The sequence below is a fragment of the Acanthopagrus latus genome, chromosome 9 (assembly GCF_904848185.1).
Source record: "Acanthopagrus latus isolate v.2019 chromosome 9, fAcaLat1.1, whole genome shotgun sequence".
Lineage (NCBI taxonomy): Eukaryota > Metazoa > Chordata > Actinopteri > Spariformes > Sparidae > Acanthopagrus > Acanthopagrus latus.
This window is the reverse complement of record NC_051047.1, coordinates 5,788,324-5,809,794: the sequence shown is the minus strand read 5'-3', so window position 1 is coordinate 5,809,794 and position 21,471 is coordinate 5,788,324. Positions and strand designations below refer to the sequence as shown.

The window sequence follows — 21,471 nt, the reverse complement described above, 5'->3', positions numbered from 1 at the left end:
ATGGAGCGCTGCTGTGTAATGCACCAGTCCTGTCATCAGTCCAGTAATTATGGAGAGTGTGGATTGTTGTTCTGTTTAACTGTGTTGGATTAAACTGAGGCTAACCTTGTATCTCTAAATGGGATTAAAAAATAGATACACCTGTCAGGACAGCACAGCGCCTCAATTATTCATTTCATGAGCTAGACAGATTATATTTTTTCTCCAGTGCCTGCTTATCTTGAATAACAGCTACCAATATGTCTGGCAGATCCAATCATCTTCCACAAGATCAGGCCTTGTAGAGAGCTCTGTTGGAGGTATCTGATCAGATATTTTGTAACCCTCAAGCTAAAAAGTGTACAGGCAGGTGTGATGGAAAGAGGTCTATGCTGGAGGAAATGTGAAAGAGCTGGCAGGTCATATCCACATATTGTTGGGCTGCCCAGCCATTCGGTCATATCAGCAGGAGGTGACAGAAGCAACACAAAACGTATGTGGTGATGGGATTGACAGCCCTTTTTCTACAATTTATTTGAGCAACAGTGACGCTCATATTTTGGCTGAAAATAAATACCTGCTAAAGACAGATACGTTAGCTGCCAGCTAGTACAGGTTACGAACCTCCAGCACAGACTGACTGGGTAGATACTGTTACCACTATTCAAGGGATCCAACTTTTTTATTACATTTGCAGACTGATAAATTCCTGAGGTACCAGGAAAAATACTCACTGAATATTTACTATGTACTGACTGTATATCCATCAGTGCAACTGCTTGTATACAAAGGTGACCTTTGTTGATGTTGGTTCAACAGTTTTTTTGTTTTTGTATTTGAATGTTCTTTTGAAAATAAAGTATATTAAAAAATAATATCCAATAACTTTATTTATCACTGAAGTAGACAAAAGACAACAGACACAATGAAGGGAAATGAAGAGGCCAAAAAGGTTTTATACAATAAGTTTATGTACACTTTTACACTTCATTAACAAAACAGCCATTCTACAATAACCAGGATAGTGCTCTGAACGAGGAGGAGTCTGTCTCCAACATAATGCTTCAACAAGTGGCTCTGTTCCTTTTTATTTGGTTTGTTATTGCTGTCCTTCAACTCAAACAGTCTTTGCTTCAATCCAGTGTGTGTGTGTTGAAGAGAGATAGGGTGGATCTGCTGCTGTAGAAAAATACTACTGAAATTGATCTGCTAAACTTTAGAGGCCCGATCCATCTTGGGCCTTCATCTGTCTGGATGGAAGGGGAGCCGCAACGTAATACTACAATCCAAATAGAGAAAAAATATCAAACTGCAAAGGTCAACACATGAACGTTGCTCCCCCCAGCTGAATTCATACAATGTTGAACTCAATCGACTCTTTCTGCCATCAACTGGCTTATAAAAACATTTCAGTCATGGTTTTTTTTTGTTGTTTTTTGAACAAACATTTGTCAGGTTCTGATTTGAAAACATTATATTTCGATTTTGGTTTTCTGTCATCGCCAACAAAAAACGTCCTCCTGTGCTGTGTGGTTCAGCAACCCCAAAGACAGCCAGGCCAGACAAACCTTTGTTGTCATGGCAACATTTTGCATGTGTGTGCATGTGCGTTTTGTGTGTGTGTGTGTGTGTGTGTGTGTGTGTGTGTGTGTGTGTGTGTGTGTGTGTGTGTGTGTGTGTGCATCTGCCGTATTCTTGGCGAATGACAGGCACAGTTGTTGTTTGTTATCAGTTGATGTATGACACGATTCACACACGCACACACAGGACAATCAACAAAACAAAAGGCACTCTGGGAAGGATTGGGGTGGCATATATGCGTGTGTGTGTGTGTGCCTAAGAACGGAAACTGTTAATATGAAGTGTGTATGTGTGTGTACATTGGGTAGGAGGGGGTCAACATGGCATTCTTGAAACAAAATGGCCCCTCTAACACCCTGAACTACAAAACCTCACTCTGGAAAAAAAGGAAAAATGTATTAAATTTCCACTAACAGCGACATGTTTTACCCTCAGTCACTGTGTGTGTGTGTGTGTGTGTGTGTGTGTGTGTGTCTGCATGTGCTCTGGCAGCCTCCAGGTACACGAGGTCGTTGACATCAGCTGCCGCTCCACCTCTCGTCGCCATGATGGCCAGTGCTCTGTCATTTCAGTGAGCAGGGCAGGATCCTCAGGCTGAGTCCATCTGCTCTGCAGTTTTTTGTCTCCATGGTAACCACATCATCGTCATCAAGTCCGTCAATTGTGATGGAAGGGCGGGGCCTGGGGTGACATGGATGGGAAGGAAAACAAAACGAAAAAGAAATCCGAGGAGGCGACAACATGTTCGACATTCAGGCATGAGATGGATCCCTGCAGGCAGAGAGACAGAGTTCCTCACAGGCTTCGAGCCGTCTCTTCTACCCATAGTTCTTAGGGATGAAGCAGGTGGTTTTGTTTTTTTTGATTGGTTGCTTTTCAAAACGATGACTGGAGGCGGAGTCGGTTTCCAGTGGTTATTTCATGCAGAGCAGGCCGCCCACATTGGCCACAAACTCCTCCAGGCTCTTGAGGAAGGCCACTTTCTGCTTGCGGTCCATGGTGGGCGGCGTGCTGCTGGCTGTCAGCTTGTTGAAGGCGTCAGCCAGCCGCTGGTAGATGACGGCGTCTCTCTGTGAGGAGAGCAGAGTCTCCACCAGTTCTGAGTACTCCGCCTGACAGAGAGGAGAAACAGACCAACAGATCAACTCAGGGTCAAATCAGAGTAGTTGACAGACGAGCCAACGTCATCAGCTGAGAAGTTTTGGTACAACACAACATTGTTTGTCCAAAAGCGGCAACAAATTCATTTTTCAACTGTAAAATATTTTGAGCTTTTCATATTGTGGTCCCCCTCACTTCTTGTCATCTCTGTACTGTCGACTGACACAAGAATAATGCCTTTCTAAATAAATAATCAAAATCCTCTACAGAACTTGGGTTGGGAACGAGACTAAAAAAAAAATCAACGTTTCTTACAAATCTCCCTTTAATATGATATATAAATGCAATTTTCCATTTTTTATTATTATTGATTTCAGTTATTAATATAAGTCATTTCTTATTATTGCTTATATTTATTTGTTTGTCTAGTCTGTTTACATTACAGGAGAACTGACTTTTATGTAGTGTGACACTGAGTTCTGTATTATGATGCAAACTGACCACTAGGGGGCTTTTAGTGAAATTCACTAAATGTGTCTGCCTCCTGCTGCTGATGAGAGCACATCAGCTGTAACTTATGAAAACAGATCTTTTTTATGTTTATCAACTTATATAAGTTCATGAAAATGTTCCACAGTATACCCACTTGATTCATAAGATCATTCTGCTGAAACAAGCTGTTTATTAATCTCAGAAAAAACTCAAATTTGCTCCAAATAAGTTTTATAAACTACTTGCTGTCGAAACAGGACATTTAGTCATATTAAAACCTAGATCAATCATACAAGGACAGCTTTTCTTGTGAGGACATTGGACATAAAATTATCTTTGGACAGATTCTTTATAGTTAAGGTAGAAGGAGCAAAGTCACTGCTTGGAATTCTGTTCATGAAATGGACCGTCAGGAAACTGTCTTTTTATATAAATATATATGTAAAAGACCCGAACACAAGTCAGCTTTCTATGAGCTGATATCTCTCGCATAGTGATATTATTTTCATTAGATGGACAGTTTTTTTCCTCTGGTACATCAGCAGGTGGAACCACTGGAGCATCCTGCTGCTGACAGGTGCTCTGTGTTGTTCACTCACCTGGTGCAGGCACACGAGTGTGTAGAAAGCTTCTCCTGCAGCCACCGTCATCTCTGTGTTGTGTTTTTGCAGGACCAGCATGTCAAACACCAACTGGAGGTTCAGACGATGAGGCACACAGAGTGAGAAAGAAAATTGTTAGGCAGCAAAAGTCTCCATCAATATTTGTTTTTCAGCAACATGGATTAGAAAGTAAAACAGCACATCGCTGCTGCTGATTTAATTCCAGCCTTTCTTAACACACTTTAACAGAAATAGTTCCATGTTTTGGGAAATGGCTTTTGACAGTTGGATAAGATTCCACTCTCATGTGTGTATGGTTGATATGAAGCTGCAGCCAATTAGCTTAACACAAAGACTAAGCTAGAGTGAAACATTCAGTCTTGCTCTGTCTAAATGCTAAGAACGTAGCTCCTACTAGCATCCTGACACCATACACTTCGTTTTTTAAAAACATGCAAAGAATTAGGTGTAAAAATTAGATGCAAACTATGCCTTAAAGATACACAAAGATTCACATCAGTGAATTTCATTCCCTGTCATTTATCAATACGTAGTGTTCTCGGTTGTCATTTACATTTATGTGACTCAAGTTGTTTTTCTTCACCTTTTTCCCCTCCAGAGTTAAATATGCTCACAGATCTGTTGTTGCTCAAATGTAATCTGTTAAATCTATATTATGTTTTGTATATATTTCTTTGGCAAACACAATCATTCCATTATCATGTTAAATGGTGTTGAAATCGAGCCAGGTGTGTGTTGTACCTTGAGGAAGTGACGGGTGGCGATGAAGAGGGGCGTGTCCTTCTCCTGGTTTTTCGCACACTGCTCAGCCAGAGGTGACAGAGCTTCCAAACACAGCTGGCTGATCTCTGAACTCATCCTGAACACAGATGTTAAGGAGAACAATCGGCTTCTTTCTGTCCTCCGCGGCTGCATCAGATAAACTGGCAGCTTGAGAGGTCAGTGGGTATCAGTAGGTAGCACTCCTGTCTGCTGCAGCACATTTTGAGATTCTGGCTTTAAAATATCTTTGTAAAAATGTGTTTTATCCACATCTTGGGCTAAGCAGGACTCACTGGAACCAAACTTCTCCATTAAAAACAATTAGCTTTTGGTCCAAGTACCTGCATCTTCACAGTGTGAAATAACATTTCTACTAAATAGATTTTTCTAGTTTCAGCCGGGCCAGAATGAGGGATTTTAAAAGTGACACTGTCTGATCAGAGAGATGCACACACACACGCGCAGTAGGAGGATACGAGGTCATTCCCAGCTCGAGGGAGAACATGAGGCTTTTGAAGAGGTCTTCGGGCAGCTGTGGGATCTTTTCTGGAAAGATCTCACAGATGAAGGTGATGAGCTTGTAATACTGGTTACACAAAGAGGGGAACTGGAAAACAACAGGGACAAGATCAGTATTAGCCCACAGAGCACGTCACCATAACAAATCCAGTCTGAATCTATAGACTAAACACTGAAACACATTGTTGTGCAGTTTCACCTTGAGCAGGTCCTGAGACATGAGTGGAAGAACAATGTTGACACCATAGAGAACCACATCTGCTGCCGATACTGTCCGATTGGACGCAGGCGTTCCTTGGTCTTGATTTCTAAACACGTCATCTGGAACACACAGCAGTTTGAAGAAATTTGATCATTAACAACTGAAGCCACATGACTGAAGCTTCAGAGCAGTCTTCTAGCCTAACTGGCTACAGATTTCACCATTAATTGATGATAAAAGACACAGTCAGCTCACCGGTGTCGCTAAAGTCGATGAACTCTTTGGAGAGCAGGTTCGTGAGCAGCTCCATGATGAGCAGCAGGTCCTGGTACTGGTCCTCCTCAGCTGTGGCGTCGCTTCGCTTCCTGCTCTGGTTGTTTTTGGAGTAGACCTGCAGCAGCGTCAGACACGCCTCGTACAGCTTCATGGACTTGGTCTGGATGAGGAGGGAGGAGGCAGGAGTGACAGTTAACATTTCCGACTCCAACAAGTACAGACAGTCTGTTTTCTACCACAGTTGGACTGAAGTACATCCTGAGAACTAATTAAAGTCTTCACCATTATGTTATCCTTCCGGCAGTATCCTATAAAACAACGCCATTTGTGCCAACAAATAACAAATAACAAATCTTGCATCCCATCCATCTCTTGAATCACATTAATTTGCCATCTACCATCTACTGACAGAACATCCCAAAGGAAGCAGAGCAACATATGTCTGAGACACCTTCATCAGCTACGAGTTAAACACCGGCAGCTTGTGTCTTGTACATACACTTAAGTGTAAACTACCAGCTGCTCTGGCAGGAACCAAATCTTTACCACAGTACCTGCAACTGAAAACATTATCGTCTGCAGGTCAAACAGAGGAAGACGTGTCACTCACCTCTCCCAGGTAACAGATCTGTTTGTGAGCCACTTCAACAAAAACCTCGATGATGAGGTTGATCGTCTCTGGCGTGTTGCTGTAGACCTGAGCAACAACAGCATGAAGTCAGTGATCAGAGGATATATGACAAACGATTTGCTAAATATTTAGATGACAAAGTGACAAACGCTGACCAAAGTTTTACGACCATTTCAGTGTTATTCATTTTACTGATTACAATTCCAACTGTGTGGTTGGTTTGTCTTTTGAGTTCAAATCTATCTCATCAGATCATTCCTATCATAATGTTGTCACAGATTAGATCTACAAAGTACAGGCTATCTTTACGGAGACTGGCTTCACCTTCCCGACGTTCTCTTACCTCCATGAGGCCGATGCAGCTGGACAGGAAGTCCATGAGAAAAGAGAAGAGCGAGACCACGTTGTCGATCTGCGTTGCCTCTGCGATGCCGCACAGCGCCTCTAACGTGGCCACGATCTCCTGTTTGACAGCTTCCTCCTGGCTGATCTGAGCGAAGTTCTCCTGGTTGATGAGGTTGAGGAAACGCTGCTGGAGAGGGTGGAGCACCTGGAAGGACAAAGAGACTTTATGGACTGCTGCCTTGACAAATTTCTTTAAGGTGTGTTCACATGGGACAAACTGCAGATTCTTCTGTGATGATAAAAGACGTCCCCAAGACATTAAAGTGGCTAGTGTCACTTAATTTTGCAGCTAATTAGTTAAATGAAACTTTTTTGTTGTTCTTCTAGCAGGACTGAAAATACATCATGCTCATTTTAAGAAGCACGTCTCAATATTATTATTATTTTCTGTTTTAAATCAGAGGGTAACTACTGTAGTCCTATAACTGATTTGTCTGGAGTCATTACTGATGTACACCATGTAGGAACTAAATCTGAGTTACACGAGTAACCGGGACAAAAGTGATTTGATGGTACATGTGAGGAGAGAGGAGGAATGTGGAGATGTAATCAAGGAGTGTTTGATCAGTTGCTGTGTCCATCTCTCCTCTTCCTCCTCCAACCGAGCCATCCGAGTTCAGACGAAGCAGCTGCAGGAGCCAACAGCTGCCGTCTCACTTGTCCACCCCCCGTAATTACTCTGGAGTCATTGTGGCTTTGCACCCCCATTTACTACTGTCAGCCTATTAAGACAAAGGCCTCCAGGATCATAAAAAAGGATCATGTTATACACACGGGAAAAAGGCTCAACGGGGGAATATCATCGACTTCATCCCTCACTGCTACTCCTCGGTTCTGACTTGAAGTCCACAGAGATTTAACTCTGAACAGAGGTGACTAGTTTTTGTGTATTTCTCACAACATGGACAAGACGTGACTCTGGTGGAGATTTAATGCCAACAAAAATACAGAAATAATACATATTGTATTTATCATCAGATGTGAAACAGGTTAACTTAAGCATTAAAAGATTATACTATTTTCATATTTTTATTGTTAGTTACAATAACAGTCTTATAAAAGTAATGGCTGGACTAAACTTGCTACACCAGGATCCAAAGGGGCAAGACAAGGAGCAGACAGATGATGGAACCAAACCCGTTCAGCTGAAACACTTCATTTTAGGCAAAACTGAAATATGAAATGTTGGTAACAATTCTGCACTACAAAGGAATGCTGTGTACAATTAACTACGGCAAGTGCAACAGACAAAAATTAAGATGTTCTGTATTTGGCCCTGGTCATAATTATACCGTTCATGTTTTTATTGACTAACCTGGAGGTAAGAGATACAATGTATGAGATTTTCTCAGCATAACATCACAGAACTGTGATTTCTTTCCCACCTCTTCTCAGTGATGTTGCTTTTTACCTAACCCTTACTGTCTCAAACTATAATTTTCTGCTAAATGTCTACTTTATTAATTGACTGATCATTTTCTTTTTTTCTTTACCTCAGCCCAGTATTGCTGCTTGGCGTCAGCGTCCATGTGTGCAAAGCCTCCCAGCACGAGAGCTTTCATCAGAGACCTCTGCACGGAGCTGGACAGCAGGTGGAGGGGAGGGCTGCGGCTGGCAAACTGCTTCGCCAGGTTCCACCAGCTCTCACACTGCACCACGATGTTGGCCCTGAACACACAGAGAGGCACAGTGTCTGTTAGAGTGTGTACTGTGGTAGGATCTGATGTGATCCTGAAACACCTGCACTTATCAATTATCTACTCAAATAGCCTCAGTACTGTGCTTCCAAACCACTCTGAATAAGAGCAATGTTATATTCAAATATTCAAGCTGCACGTTGCTGCTGTCCGGTGAAATTTTTTCAGTACACTTAAGTCAAATTCCAACTTTTAATTTTGACTAAAAATAAACAAATAAATAAAATGTGTTTCTCGAATGTTTGGAGCAAACACAACACCTTTCACCTCACGATTTGAAAGCATTTCAAAGTGAAAACATCATGAGTTGTAACTAATCACATCACAAATCAATGATTTTCATTTTGTTCTATCAAATATCAAAAGTGTGAAACAAATACAAATAGTATCAGTGACATTATTGGAAGGGTAGGTTTCATTTTGTAGCTTGACTTACACTATGCAATAAAAGTCTGCTGGATTAACCACTTGGTCTATAAAATGTTAGGAAATGGTGAAAAATGCCCACCACGACTTCCCAAAGTACCATCGCCTAATGTCTTGTTTTGTTTGACCATTAATCCAAAACAATGATACTTATTTTACAACTACAACAGAGCAAGGAGTACCTGAAATATGAAGATTTTTCTTTTTTTTTTCAAAACAATGAACTGAATATAAAAGTTGGTGCTAATTACTTTCTGTCTGTCCACTCATTATTGCAGTCCTACACCACTGTGCTCACCTCTCTCTCTTCTCCACCAGTGTCACCAGCAGCTCCACCGTGTCGTTTGCCAGTTCGGTCTCTGAGCTCCACACAGAAAGGTTGTTGATCACCTTTTCTAGAAGATATCCCACAATCCACTGGGCTCCCTCTGTGTCTGCACCGAACGCTGTGCTCAGGGGGATGCTGATCTGAGGAGAGACAGGACACACATCTGTTTTATGGCTACTGTGTGGGAAAGATGTTACAAAGACAAACTGCAGCGTGCAGTGAGATGTCTGCTGACAGCGATGGGACGTGGTGATCAAAGCCATGCAGGAAGTGAGCTTTATATGTATGATGTTATGTAGAGGTATGAGAGGCTAAAACCTGCTCATAGAGCTTCTCATCCACCAGCAGGTACGTCTTGGACCAACGTCTGAGGAACCACATGATGTCTTTCCCCATTTGTGGGCTCAGAAGCTCCGTCAGGCTCGCTCTCGTTGCCCGGGATTCAACTTCTGACGTCCGCAACACCGCTGACAGCAGCCTGTGACAGGAATATAAGACAGGGCAGTTGGATTTAAAGCTGACCTGTAAGAAGAAACCTGTAAAAAAGGAAGATAACAAATAAAGGAGAGAGAGAAGGCAAAACAAGTAGAAAAGTGAAAGATTGGTGGAAATAAAAAACAAAGGCAAGAGAAGGGGGGTATTTGTTGAGAAGAGAAGGTGAAAAGTAAGAATGAGAGAGAAATTAAGACTTAAATAGATTCAATTATACAAACAAGGTTAAAACATAATACAGAGCTCAGCAGAGAGACAATACAACAGAAGCTGGGAGTGAGCAACTTTATATTCCAGCAATGCACACAACTTTTGTATCACTGCAGCCTCAACATCACAAAGCAAAGGATGCAGAGTAGCACAGAATCAATGAGTTGTTTGGTCTATAAATACTGGAAAATGGTGACAAATGTCAATTAGTGTTTCCCAAAGCCCAAAATGACGTCCTCAATTGTCTTCTTTTATCTATAACCCAAAGATCCTCAGTCTACTGGCATAGACAACGTAAAAAGTATTCACATTTAGGAAGCTGGAATCAGAGAATTTAGACTATTTTCCTTTAAAAAATTACTAAAATGGATCAATAGTTAATGGTTGACAACTATTTCTTTAATCCATTATTTGACTGTAGCACTGACGCAGAATAAAGTTAAATTTATAGTGTCTGCTAGGGAAATCAGTAATTAAAACAACTAAAAATGTATTAACCAAAAAGAAGAGACGGCACAGATACATCACAAAGTATCTTGTCACAAATTATAAATATTCGCTCATAAAATAGATCAAAATAAAATCAAAAACACTGGAATGAGAAATTGTATTTCATTAACACATTAATTTAAAAAATGCACAAAGACCCCTGATACAAGCTGATTTCATTATATTTTAATCTCAGTATGGGTTGGACTTTATTGGGCCAGTTAACTAAAGTAACTTGGTGTTCACTTTATCTGTTCTTTTAATTCCTAATGTAGCCTACAAATAATAATCCTAATGAATATACTTCCAATGTATTTCATATATTATCAATAATTGATAGAATTGATCATTAAAGCAGCCAACTCAATTGCAGAAAGATCTTACAATTTGCATAGTAGTTTCTGCATCAAGAGGGCTGCAAGCGTCCACGTAATGTCAGAGACTCAAAAATCAACTTTTCTCACAAACAGGACCTTAATCACCATGTAATCATGGTTTTGGGTGGATTAAAACAAAACAAAAAATGACTAAGAGCTCGGCAGATAAATTGCAGCTGACGGTGCAGGTGGAGCTGACTGAAAACAATGATGCCACACCAGCTGTGTGGACACATGTTTTTAATGAAGATAGCACGGAAAAATGAGTATTTGATCAGAAGTGCATGGCAAGGACGAGGCTCTTATGCAGAGGAGACAGTAATAGGACACATTTAATTCACTGCTACAGAAGAAATGTGACTGTGGTATTATTATTTTGTTGTTGGGGTATCTGTATCATAGTTAACTGAGCAGATAGTTATCAACATGATGCCCTTGTGTGTGTGTGTGTGTGTGTGTGTGTGTGTGTGTGTGTGTGTGTGTGTGTGTGTGTGTGTGTGTGTGTGTACTTGGACTTCAGAAGCCCCCTCTTTTACTCACACTCACACAGTATATAAAGGACAGAGAGACAAAGGGCTTAAAGCAGCTTATGGCTCCGTCCCCCTCAGTGGAGGACAGCCACAGTTTCACATTGTCTGCAGAAAACAAAACCAAGTTGACATTTACGGGGCCGGGGTCGTCAGCTCGCTGTTAGGGAACCTGATGCCATCGGCCACTCGTCTCTGCAATCCTCTGTCATTGCTGTCATCCCTCTTCACACACACACACCTCTACATATTGAACAAACTAGAAAACACAGGGGCTCAATGACCTTCAACAAACAATTTCACCGGCTGCTGTGACTATCTATTGTCGTCACAGTGATTATCTGCATGCACACACGCGCACACACATACACGGTTGCCCTCAAACAGACGAACATCCAGAGAGTGCAGTGCCAACAGTTCTGAACTGCACAAGGTTTTGAACACGGCAGTTGTAGACTGTCAGGCTGCTCAGCAATTTATGAAAAATAAATCTCGTCTGACAAGAGAAACTAGACACTTTGCATCCCCAAGTCCATTTCTTTATATGTGTTGTGTATTTTTAAAGCCATCATTTTGTACTGATGCCGACCAACCAAGACAGAGAAACCCACTGTGCAACACCTATTATGTGTTGACAACTATTTCTAATGCCATAGCAACAGAAACAAAGAAGAATGCAATGCAGCAATAAGAGAGGTGTGTGTTTTAAATAAGATGTAGCAGTCATGAACACACATTTCTGCTCCATCAGAAAGCGCTGGCTGAAAATTGTTCTTGAAAGTAATAAATCTCAGTCCTCAGGGAAATAATCAGTCAGTATTTTTTATTGATTAAAAACTGTGTCCCCTGCCCTGACGTTACATTTTGATCAATTTGAGCTGTGCTACAGAAGAAAATGTCAAGATATTCCAACTGCACAGCAAATGCCATGTCCATTTCAACAACAACAACAACAAGAGAAACAGTTTGGCAAAGGAAATGTGGCTCTTCCACACATTTGATATTTTCCTTTTTCAACTTACATTGACCAGCCACATTAGAAGGACTAACGTGAACTGAACAACATTTATCATCTTGTTACAATGCTGGAATCCTTAGGTCCTGGCATTCATGTGGATGCCACACGCTCCACCCACCCAAACGCTGTTGTACACCAAGGACACTCCATTATGGAAACGTCACTCCTCGATGTCAGGACGATGCGTCTTACCACAAAGACTACTCAGGAATTGTCCCTGCAATGTGAAAGAGCTCATCAACCTGTCCTCCGAATTTCCCTGATCCAAATATCATCAAGCATCTGCGGGACGTCTCAGAACAAGTCTGTTCCATGGTGGCCCCCACTCCTCGACCCCAGGACTCAAATGATCCAACACCAACCCTGCAGCAGACCCCATGTACCTCAGAGAGTCAGCCAAGTCTGATCAATGGAGGCCACCCTGCTGTTACAGCACATCCAACTGATGCTTGATCTTCAAATTGCTTGTTTTCCCTGATCAAGCTTTACTTTCTCCACTTTCATAAAAGGTATTTATTTTGTGTGCTACCTTCTGTGTAAAATGACAAATAAATCAACCTTGAATAACTAAGTTTGCAACTAAATGTTTGTATTTACGAGTTCATGAAGAGTTACCAAATCCACTTATTTTTGGTCTTTTTAAGGGCTGACGCTCAGGTTCAAGAGTGTGAAGGACACACCTCCACGCGTCTCATCTTTACACGGTTTATGTGAAAGTGAGCCCACGTTATAGCAGCGACAGTTTTATTAAAGCATGTTTTATCATGTGTGTGTTTGCTTGAGAAGGTTTAAGCGTTTGTCATACAGATACAAATAAAGACAGTGTCTTAGTGTGAATGTGAAGGAAGTTACCCACCTTTAGCTTTATAGGACAATAACTGTGACAACACTTAGGAGTCCACTAGACTGGGACAGTGAGGGGGTCTATTCTGGGTGAGGTTTATGGAGGTCTGGCTGGTAAAGTGAGATGGACTGTCACAACATCCAGGGGAACAAAGAAGTGTCATCTCCTCTGTACTTCTGTATCAGGCAGCAGCTTGTCTCGGCCTTGAGTCAGCCTTATTGTACAGTGTCAAAAATACATTTCAAACCAGTCCTGCATACCGTTTTTCACAGACGCTTTGCTGAACATTCCTTCTGTCACACAAATTAAAACCTGAGGCCTTCACAGTTCAGCCACAGAAAAGCAGCTAATGTATGTCCTCTTTTACCCCACCTGCACAGATTTTCTTAGACAGTTTGGAGATTTAAGCTCTCAACCTTCCAGTTCTTGAGCTGAATGCCAGCATTGTGTTAGGGCTGACAACTTCAGTCTGGCAATCTCAGTGCCCACAAAGCAAAACCTATCAAAGGATAGACACGTTGCTCATAAGCTCAGGAACCTTCCAACAGCCAGTTTGTTGTTTAGTAACAAAAATCAAAAAGAAAAACTCTGCAATACAAAATCTTTAAAGTTTCAGTCTTTTAAGGGCCAAAATCTCAATTCCTTGAAATTTGATACTCAAAGAAGACTTTAAAATGTTGGGTTTCTATGGAACACTAAATATTTTCTGGTCAATTTAATCCCAACTAGTTTTATATGTATTTTATATTAAATTTTCAGAAGTCAGAAGTCAAACAATTCTCAGCAGATTTTTGAAATAAAGCACTGGATTCCTCAGTGGACATTTCGATTTTTCAGAAGCATCTAAAAGAAAAAGTCCTAGACATGGGGCCTGTAAAAAAAAATAATTAAAAGCTTTATGTCAACTTTTGACTCAACTCAACAGTACCTGATGACAGAGTCTGTGCGGTTGCAGCCTGGTATGGATGAGGCCTTCTCTCCTGGTGACCCCAGGATCTGCAGTGTTGTGTTGATGTCCACTTCTGTTGAGTGTTTGATGGAAAACTCCATCACCTCAGAGGGGATCAGTGGGGTTTCACCCTGAGGGTCGTCTGCTAGTACATACCCTAAAGAATGAACAGATGGCATGTTACAGCCTATTCACTTTGTTGATTTTAGAGTTTTGCAAAACTTTGGATCAAATACTACAGTACAATTTTTTTGTTGTTGTTTCCACTCTCATGTTTGATTATTTGCATGTTTTCTTTGTCTTGTAAGATAGTAAATACAATATCTTCAGGCTTTGGACTGTTTGCCAGGTAAAACCAAGCAATCTGAAGGCGTCACCTTCAATGGACACAATTCACTTTTTTATACATTTCATAGATAAAATAATGAATTGATTACTGTGGAAAATAATGGTTAGTTGCAGCTCTGGTATCCAGCTTTGTATCAGAATACATTATGAAACCATTATTGGCTCTGACAACATGAACAGGTGCAACTTAACAACCTAACTACTCCAATGGTGGGGTATAAATTATTTTGTCAACCACACAACCAAGCCAGTTTTAGGGTTTTACTTACTCCCCCAGTCCTCCACCCAGCTTAATTGGTAAGTAAATGCTTAGGAATCTGCAAAACTGCTTTGCACGCCTTCAATGATGCTGATGCAGTCGATATTTAATTTACACAAACCCACAGAACTGGGTGGAGTTCTCTTCTGTTTTGTGACAAATTAAGTCAGTTAAGTGGAATATACTACACTGGAAAAGTCATTTGTGAACACTATAAAACTGCCATATTCTCATATATAAGAACATCATACAGCTTTTAACAAACTTTTTCAAAGGGCCCTCAGTACTATGTGTGCATTTGTTTAAAAAAAAAAAAAGCAAACCCCTTAACAATGAGCTTAGTGAGGCAATTAAAACACCTCAAAGTTAAACATGTGTAACTGAACTCTGCAGAGCTACATGATATATTAACAAACCATATATATGTTTGGGGCCTGTATTACTGCAAGGTTTGTTTTAAAGGAATATTCTTATTCTTATACGTGTGTGTACATTCAAATACATCTAATTCATGCAGTGTGGAGAGGGTAAGTGCTGATGAGCAATACAATCCTAAATATACAGACTGATGTGCACTCAGGGCCCAGACAACTCTGCTGTCCTCAAACACGATTGGCTTCCCAACCCTTCTTTGTGTTTCAAACCCCAAAATGTCCTCTTTGTATCCTTAAAAAAGAGACACAAATCAGTTCTATGTCCTGCTGCTGACCTGTGACCAGTATAAGCCAGTGAATGTCCTCATAGAGGTCATCCAGAACTTTGCGATCCACTGATCCGGGATCAGATGAGGCCATGAGGTGCTGCTGGGTCCTTTGCAGTTGACCATGCAGCCGTGTCACCCGGTCCTCCAGCAGGCTACAGAAGGGTGTCAGAAGGGTAATGTCAACATGGGAAACACACACAGAGTTTCTGTGATCTTCTGAAATCCAATAACCAAAATCACTGATATCTCCAATGAATTTATAATAAGGCATATTATGTATAGGTTTTTATAAAAGGTCAGCCACACTGAGATAAAATCATTTGACATGTTTTTATCATAGTATAAATACCAAAACTGTGAAAACAAATGTGTGTAAGAATTTAACAAATTGTAAAGTAAGTAAAAGCGTTAAAGTTTACGTTGTGAGCAGGGGGATACAGTGGTCCGCAGCTACACGTCCCAGCATGCCAATGCTCGACAGTTGGTCCGAGAACAGCTCTCTGTCGTCTTCCTGCAGCTCGTTGATCTCCTCCTCTTCATGAGACGATATGCCATTCGCTGACTGAAGGGAGGGGGGCTGAGTGTTATTCAGGGTTTATGAATTACACAGAAATGTCGAAGAAAAGATGTACATTGTGAGAGGGATGGAGAGTGGACATGGCAATGTTTATTTTGGTGTGGAAATCCAACTAAACACAATTCAAATGTTCAGTATTGTACATGTACACTAAACAGCAAAATAGTTAAAATAAATGTTTGCTGCTTATGAACTGACTCCCCTCTTCACAATACAGTCTTTTTATCATTGATGAGAAGTGAAACTTGCTTATGAATGCAAAAATGGGGCAAAGTCTCACCAGGTTCCGGGTGCCGTCAGGAGCAGCCAAGTGACACTGGATGTATGAGTTAAAGACTTGGATTGCCGGCTGGACGAAACAACCGCGAGGAAAATGCTCCTCGTCCTGAACGAGCGTCAACCACGACTCCAGCAGCTTGTCGTAGGCCTCCATATAAACCATGTCATCCTTATCCAGCTGAGCACAGAAAGAAAAAACAAGATCATCATTTTACTTTCACTGTCACAGTTGAGGATCTGACAGGATCTGAACTTTGTGGTTGATAAAGAAAATTGCAGCTGGGAAACAACAGTCTCAAGGCAACATTACAAGTTGTACCTGAATTCAGTCAGTACTGTCAGATTTTTGAGAAGTAGGTGAAGGTGTTATTACTCACCACCTCCTCTAGGGCGGCACTGCGTCCAAACGAGCAGGTGAGAAGCGTGAGGCAGTTGATGAAGGATGTGAAGAGGTCGCTGGGCAGTGCTGTTAAAGTACTTCGAGGGAACATGGTAATCAGATTGGAGATGATATTGGAGATGCCCACGGCCTCTGAGTCCTCAATCTCAATCCTGGGAATGAAGATAATAAAATGTGATCTAAAGATAAGATCGGAGCGACTGACATAGCTCATAGTCATGCAATGGAGTAATCTTTTTTTTTTTTTTTTTTTAATCAATAAAATGATTAATGCTGTTTGGAAGAATCAGGGTGAAAAAAATAACACCGGCTAAATGGAAGCTGGGACGATCTGCCAGTCACATTGTACTCAGGAAAATATGATTTCCTTCTCTTGACAGTTAAGGTTAAGTGTTTTGGCCTGAGGGAGGACACTTTCCACTCTCAAGAATGAGGCAGAGGCTAAACTGGGGTCACTACAGTTTACTCACTGGTGAGGTTTGGAAACAGGCATGAAAATTGATCCTTAACCAAAACTCGTGGGCAACTTGACCCCTGAGCAGTTTTCCACAGCTGCATCAGAGGTTATATTTTTGGTATTTCTGCCTCATGGTATAGTATACAGAGCACAAGATGACAGAAAGAATGGCTGTAATTACACTGGCTTCCAAGAGACTTTTATCATTGGATCATACCATGAAGCATGAAGTGACAGGCCTGGACACGTTACAATCATATTTTCATCAAATGTTGTCAAATTTCAAAACCAGATAGAAAAGTGGCTTGTAAGCTGAACTCAAAACATGTGGACACATCTAACCACGGTGCAATCATAAGACTATACAAAGATGAAACACACCCATTTTTTTGAAAACATTTTAAGACTCAAAGTGCAAGAAAACCATTGAATAGTTAAACAAAATTGAGGCTAAATCCAAATTTCAACCCTCTAGACTTGCGGACATCAGTTGTAGGTAACATGACGTGTTCCCTGTCATCACGTCAAGTCTGCGAGCATGTGAGTCAGCAAGGCAAATATAAGTCACTGCTAGACAGCAATAAAGACTACAGTAATAAAACATTTGATTATGTCTACAGTCTATACTTCTAACTGCTGATGACAATTGAGAGAATGAAGCCTGTTGACTTTAGTGATCCTCTGACTTTTCCTCAAGTCCATGAATGTCTGCACAAAGTTTAATCTGAATCTATAATTTAAAACACCATATGATTCATTAAGAATTCTTGATCTACCTTCATAAAATCACAGCTTCCATCAATCTCTCAGGACTGCATTACACCATGACAAAACTGTGTGCAGGCAGATGTTTCAGAAATAAAAAGAAACATTAAATTTGCGAGGGAGTCGTAAGAAGAACAAAGTGGAGGGAAAAACTCCAGATGGACAATAAAACTGAGAACAAAACAAGTCAGAATCAAGAAAACCACACTGGAAAGGCTTGGGATTTATCCAAAAATGAGAGTGGGACTTTCCAATTCAAAACATACTTTACAGGCAGTTTGTCCTTATAGTTGCAGCTCTACAGGATAGTGGCAAAAATTCCCACATTTGCCTTTTCCATAAATACATAAAATATCTAAACATTTCTAATAAGGATCTACAAAACTTGGTATTTTAAAAACTGTTACCTATGTGTGTACAGAGCCGGGCAGCTTGAAGAAGTTAATTAATATGTCAGCGCCCTCCTAGAGTTTGATCTTGAACATATATTTTGGATTTGCTGATCATTCCCAGCCGACATATACGCTGATACAGATATATTTGTGACTAGCTAAAAATTGACTTAAAACATGCCCCAGTCACAGCATCTGCCCTTAAGAACTTTTAAGAGTTTTCTACATTTGCGCTTAATAATAAGATGAAAGTCTAAATATGTCATCTTACTGACGCTTCCCTTTCAACACCAAAACCACTTCTAAAATGTCTATATGTTTGTCTTGTTATGTTGCCTTTGCTGCACCAAAATAAAACAAGTCTTAATTCTGCATTCGTGTTTGAACCGACACACCTCTCCACAGCCAGTCGCAGTCAGAGAGGAACACTGTGAGAGGCCTAGCTAACCCCTATCAGATGGAGTTAAATTGCGAGCAGAACTGTTCAATCACTGCAGATCGGCCATCCCTCTCCGCATGGTTTTCCGATGAGGCAATTGGAAAAAAGCTCCAAGAATAGGTGATTACAGACAGAGCAGGAGAGGAGGGCAGAGAGAGAGAGGGAGAGAGAGTGAGAGCGAGGGAGAGTGAGAGAGACCCCCATTTACTGAATCACATGGTCTGACAACAAGCTGGTGTGCACATTCAAGTGTGTCTGTTTCAGTTATTTATACATGTGCATGTGGCCCGTAATTCAGATCAGAAGCACTTTGACTACAGACACACCCACAATTGAACAGAAAATACTTTTTCTGTACTTGGTGGCCCCAGATATTCATCTCACTCTTTCAGTCACACGAACACACACGAACACACCAAACACACACACACACACACACACACAAAATGTTTTGGTATCTATTCCCACACTCAGTTCAAAATTTCAAACACAATGCCTTAATTTAAATCCATTCAATATATTCATTACATTCAATTTACTGTATCCACCAAAAGTTTTGAGCAGTAACATTCTGCTCATTTTCAGGATTCTAATATTATTTTGGGTTACCAGTAGAATGGGTTTATATGTCTTCATGCCCAAAACTCTAATACTGCCAAGTGCTGCAGCACTGTATTCCCCCTCTGCCTGGAATACTCTGTTTAAACTCCTCTCTCTTTAAAAGCCTAGCAGGTCTCCTTTAGAGCAGAACAAAGAGGTTGCAGAGTGCTTTAAATGTAGGTTCATTCCACTTTTTCAGGGACCATGGTTTCTTAAATAGGGCAAATCCATTTCAGGCTTTAAGACTGAACAATACAATTTTACCGTGTATTCAACGAGCAACTTTAGGCCTGTAGAAGGAAAAAAAAATTGTTGACTTGTAATTATTGTTAAAAATTTGGTAGGTGCATTTCGAACCATTTGCAGACAATTTAGTTACTTTTGAGCCCCAAAAAGAGACATTTAATTTCCTCAAAGTGATTTGTTAAAGCAATTACACCACCCACATCTTTCAGACTTGGGGGAGGTATAGGTTATTATAATCAGATGCAAGACTGAAGTATGTATTGTAGTTGTGAGCCAATCATTTCATGTAACTTTGGAGGCAACTGACCAACACAACAAGAGGAATTCATATGAGACACTTTTTATCTGAAAGTTGGTGAAGATATTAATTCAAGCAACTCAAAGTTAGTTAAAGCATCTTTAACAAGAACCTTGAGCATTATGGGATGATGAGAATTTGGTCTAATGTGTGAGAATATTGTTGAGCAGTTCTAACAGCTCAATTGCATTTCAACATTAGCTCCTTCACTGACCAATTAAAACATTTCAGTGAGTGCCCTTAAATATGACAGTTTTTCCTTTTAGTATGACAGGGGCATAGGAAATGTGCATACTTTCAGTTTAATAAATGTGACTAAGTTCACAAAAATCCAATCATCAGAGCTCTCCAGTGATCAAGTGTGAAAAGAAGTGAAGAACTGAGCTTGATGGAAAACATTAAAATGTCTTACTGCACTCAACCTGAATTGACTTGACTCAAATTAAATAAAAAGGGATTTTGATACAAAATCCAAGGCTGAACAAGCCTGGATATGCAGCTGATGTTAAAGGATCATTTAAATTGAGTACAGCTCAGACAGACCTGCAGATTAAGATCAATCAATCTGTCAACTATCAAAGGAATTGCCAAATATATTGGTTATCAATTAATCTGTTTAAGTAATTAAAAAAAAAAAAACATCAAAATTTGCTGGTGCCAGCTTCTTGAATGTGATTTTTATTCCCGTTATCTTAAAGTCCTTCACGGCTGTTTTTCCATCACATCTGATGGCCTAGGTATTTGCATTTCCACCACAACTGGTCTCCCTGCTTGATGGTGTGTCTTAAACCATTGATACACTTGTCCTGATCCCTGCAGCACTACAATATCAAAGAACAATATCAAAGAATCACTGCTATGCTTTGAAGCAGCATTGAAGGAAACACTGTGTTTTCATCAACAGTAACTAATCATGACTCCCAAAACAGCTGAAAGTGAACACGACGAAACAGTAAAACACAGCAGATGTTTGAAAGAACAAACAGGACGAGAGAAACTAAGGAGATTCAGTTAGAAGTAACAAAAGTAGTGAGAGCTCAACACACTGACCTATAAAAACGTCTCTCTCTCAGGTCACCTGCACAAACATGAGCTGAGTATCAATTTGGAACACACAATTGTTCGAGGGAGAGATGGACATTTGTTACAGGTCAGCCATAGTCACAAGACCACACTGCAGCCTGCTTGGCACAGCTCAGATTGATTCAGCACGGCCAAAAGTGCCTGTGAAAAAATGCCCATGTAAAAGTTACCTGAATATCTTCGGGCTGTGGACAAAACAAGACATCTGAGGATGCCATGTTATGATTTGGTAAACACTTTTTGAACATTATCTGACAGCTTACAGACCAAACAACAATCGACTAATCAAGAAACTAATCAACACATTAATCGATAGTGAAAACAATCATTAGTCACTGCCCTAGATTTGAAACAGGGGAACAACTGCGGGTATACAGTAGGACCCAGACTCACCCAGCTGCTAAAAACAGAGCAGCAATATCTTTTAATGCATCATCTCCCTGCACAGGAACAATCAATAGGCCTTGAACAGCCGCCTGTGAGGCGAGCCAGGGGCTCACAAAACTTGTTATGTTTTTCAGCACAAGATCACAAGCTCTATTTCATGAGATGACCTCTGCTGACAAACAGCAGATACAAAACTCAGGGACTCAGGAGGCCCTGTGGCTCTGTTTCTGGAACGCCACACACCTGCCCACACCGATTAAAATGTGATGTCAGTGAAACCATGTCAGTCATGAATCACCTCGGGAATAAT

At 40.7% G+C, this 21,471-nt stretch overlaps 1 protein-coding gene across 1 annotated transcript in view; it reads right to left on the bottom strand.

Annotated features, from left to right (window-relative positions):
• Positions 1-915: 915 nt before the first annotated feature.
• xpo4 (exportin 4) overlaps positions 916-21,471 on the bottom strand; it is a 57,072-nt gene continuing 36,516 nt past the window's right edge. Inside the window, exons 9-24 of the mRNA XM_037108735.1 lie at positions 16,472-16,646; positions 16,096-16,272; positions 15,658-15,800; positions 15,245-15,390; positions 13,908-14,085; positions 9,341-9,500; positions 8,993-9,162; positions 8,065-8,239; positions 6,510-6,716; positions 6,146-6,232; positions 5,515-5,695; positions 5,257-5,378; positions 5,015-5,145; positions 4,518-4,635; positions 3,753-3,845; positions 916-2,672 (exon numbers count right to left, since the gene is read on the bottom strand). Coding sequence (XP_036964630.1) covers positions 2,475-2,672; positions 3,753-3,845; positions 4,518-4,635; positions 5,015-5,145; positions 5,257-5,378; positions 5,515-5,695; positions 6,146-6,232; positions 6,510-6,716; positions 8,065-8,239; positions 8,993-9,162; positions 9,341-9,500; positions 13,908-14,085; positions 15,245-15,390; positions 15,658-15,800; positions 16,096-16,272; positions 16,472-16,646 — 2,461 coding nt within the window. The 3' untranslated portion in view covers positions 916-2,474. The remainder of the gene's footprint in view (positions 2,673-3,752; positions 3,846-4,517; positions 4,636-5,014; positions 5,146-5,256; positions 5,379-5,514; positions 5,696-6,145; positions 6,233-6,509; positions 6,717-8,064; positions 8,240-8,992; positions 9,163-9,340; positions 9,501-13,907; positions 14,086-15,244; positions 15,391-15,657; positions 15,801-16,095; positions 16,273-16,471; positions 16,647-21,471) is intronic.